This window comes from Gavialis gangeticus, unplaced genomic scaffold (assembly GCF_001723915.1).
Source record: "Gavialis gangeticus isolate Ggan-Ray unplaced genomic scaffold, GavGan_comp1, whole genome shotgun sequence".
Classification (NCBI taxonomy): Eukaryota; Metazoa; Chordata; order Crocodylia; family Gavialidae; genus Gavialis; species Gavialis gangeticus.
Window position 1 is genome coordinate 14665922 of NW_017729011.1, and position 2706 is coordinate 14668627.

General features: G+C 45.2%; 1 protein-coding gene across 1 annotated transcript in view; it reads left to right on the forward strand.

The window, feature by feature from the left end:
* Window positions 1–2280, forward strand: part of PTGES2 (prostaglandin E synthase 2) — a gene marked incomplete at its 5' end in the record, with an annotated part of 18373 nt that extends 16093 nt beyond the window's left edge. Inside the window, 2 exons of the mRNA XM_019510291.1 lie at window positions 371–488; window positions 1369–2280. Of these exons, the coding sequence (XP_019365836.1) occupies window positions 371–488; window positions 1369–1521 (271 nt within the window). The remainder of the gene's footprint in view (window positions 1–370; window positions 489–1368) is intronic.
* Window positions 2281–2706: the final 426 nt, after the last annotated feature.

The following is a 2706-nucleotide window of genomic DNA, read 5'->3' on the forward strand; positions in this document are numbered from 1 at the left end:
CCTTTTTACAAATGCCCTTTTTAATTCAGTTTTTCAGTGCTATAACTAAGATTACCAAGATACAGTGAGGTCTTTTGACATCCAGAATTACTTTTCTGGATATGTGGAATATTGGCTCTTTAACCACTAGACCAAATGGCTTCTAAACCATTTACTCCACTCTGCATATTATTTGCAGTCGTTCAAGTAGGGACTATTGCTTTGTGGGCTACTAAGCCACTCTACCTTTGAAATGCAAGATACTTGGCCTTTCTGTTTAGTTTCTTAAATATGTTGCATTTGGTATAGCCTAATCCATGGGAAGAGTAATGATGGAAGAAACAGAAATAAATAACTGTGTTAAAGAACAGCATAATGTCTCTTCATACAGACATCATCTTCAGGATAATGTTCGGGAAGATTTATACGAAGCTGCTGACAACTGGGTAAAAGCTATTGGCGAACACCAGCTGTTCATGGGAGGCAGTCAACCAAATCTTGCTGACTTGGTAAGAGGCTAATCAGGCCCGTGGATTTCTGTATGCTCATTTATATATAACTCTCATCCAGCCATCTATACCCATGGAATGGTTATTGGGGTGACATATTTTATGTATAATCATTCTGTTTTTGGTCTAGATGTCAGAGAAGTATTACAAGAGTAATAGGAATTGTGATGTCTGTCTGCCAGCTGTGTCATGCATGTGGGGGGAGAACTTAGTCCACTGCATATATGAAGAGAGGTCAAGAATATGCAGTCAGCATGGGGCTGTGTGTGTAGCTTGGTTTCCTGCTAGTTGCCTGCCCACCAGGACACATACTCCAAGCATGCATCTTGCAGACTGCTCAGGGGAGGGTGGTGTTAGTTATCTGGAGTAGTTTGCTGCAAGCTTCCAGTGCTGCAGCTGGATACGAACGAGCAGAAACTTGGAGCCCCGTTGACTTGCATAGGACTCCACAGGGGCATCAGGGCTACCTTACAGAAATTACACTGTAGGTTTGGGACCGTAAATCATCTCATCCAGCACCACCAGCTCTCATTAAAATGAAAGTGGCTTCTGTTTTACTTTGAAACAAAGTCTGCATAGGTAGGTAGAAATTCTACTGGGTGCTTTTCTGTCAGCTCTGTATCCATGTCACTGCCTTTTAGTCATTCTTCAATGATATGAAACTCTGAACCCTGTACCTGTTTCGTGAGTGTGCTGCTTATGTGCCTGTGTAATGTGTGCAACGGTCTCAGTCACCCTGGCTAATTGGAGTGCTGGAATGGGTTGTAGGGCAGAGAAAGAGCTGTCCAGCACTTGTGGAACACTTAGTCAGGAGTGGAGAACTTCAGATTTGAGTTTGTTGTTTATCTCAGTTTCCAAACTCTGTCCTCTGTTGGCACAGGCGGTGTATGGAGTTCTCCGGGTCATGGAAGGGCTGGAAGCCTTTGATGACATGATGACTCACAGCAAGATTCAGCCTTGGTACAATCGCATGGAGACGGCCATTAAGGAGGCTGTCATCACAAACCAGCATCAGCTGCACCTGCTTGTCTAAAGTCTTCACCTAGGAAAAGCTTACAATGTTTTTAATTTTATTGAAAAAGAACTAGGTTGGCTTCTCCTTAACTGAAGTGCATGCCCACAGACTGTCCCATTTATAGCTGAGAAGGGCCTCCATGAGACTAACCGAGCAGGACAGGTGTGCCTGGTTGTGCTATATATAGGTGTGAAATGTTGAATAATGGGAACATGTAAATGACCCTGAGCTTGGATCTCATCGGAAATGAGGGCAAGTTCTGATTAAGCTGCTGAGTGCAACAAACTGACTTTTTGCAAGGGCTCAGTGTAGGCTGTTTATTATAACAAATCCCTGTAGTGGCTTGTTGACATTACAGCCAAACGCAGATGTTTCAGGTCTATCCAGTTATGGCATCAGGCTCTATCTCCACTCTTCCAAGTTAACCTAAGGATCTTCTGGGCTATTTGAGATACCAAGTAACTCTCAAATGGCATTCATGTTTATCCTGCAGTAAAATATAGTTTGGCACTGAGAGGGATCCCTATATGCAATGGAAAAGGTGCTGCTGTCTGCAGGCTGTATGCTTCCACTGCTTTCATGATAACGATGGTCTCGAGCTGATTCTGCACTAGCAGGGATGATACAGGCTCACTTCTCTTTCTCTGCAGTTGTCGGTACCTCCGGCCTCTCATCTACTGAGAGAGGGGGACTCGGAGAGCACAACCCAGGCTGCAAATCATTATTTTGAAACGGTTATTTAAAACGAGAAAACAATAAACCCTGTTCCTCTCATTGGTTACATGTGTTCCTGGGAGCACTGGCTGTGGTAGGATGGAAAGTATGAGAGTGAGTGTGTTTTACGCTCCCGGGCGGCTCTGTGGATGCATCTGTCATGCAAAAACAAAGGTTTTGCTGCGGTTGGCAAGTGGAGGGAGCCACGGCTCTGGGTTACACTTCATACTATGAACTCTTTGTGGAAGTAGGATTTTTCTGCTTGTCTCCATCTGCTGCTGGTGCTCGGTGGAAACGCTGCTCAGATTGCTGCCTGGATGCGAGACCATGCCGAGGGGCGAGAGCTTCCAAACAGCCCCAGGCTTTCCTTTCCTTTCCTTTCCTTTCCCTGGTTGTCAGCTTGGAACCGGCAGGAGCCCTTCAAGGCAAATGATGATTGGGGCGGGTGAGGATTAAATATCTGTCTCGGACCTGGACCCCTAGGCAACC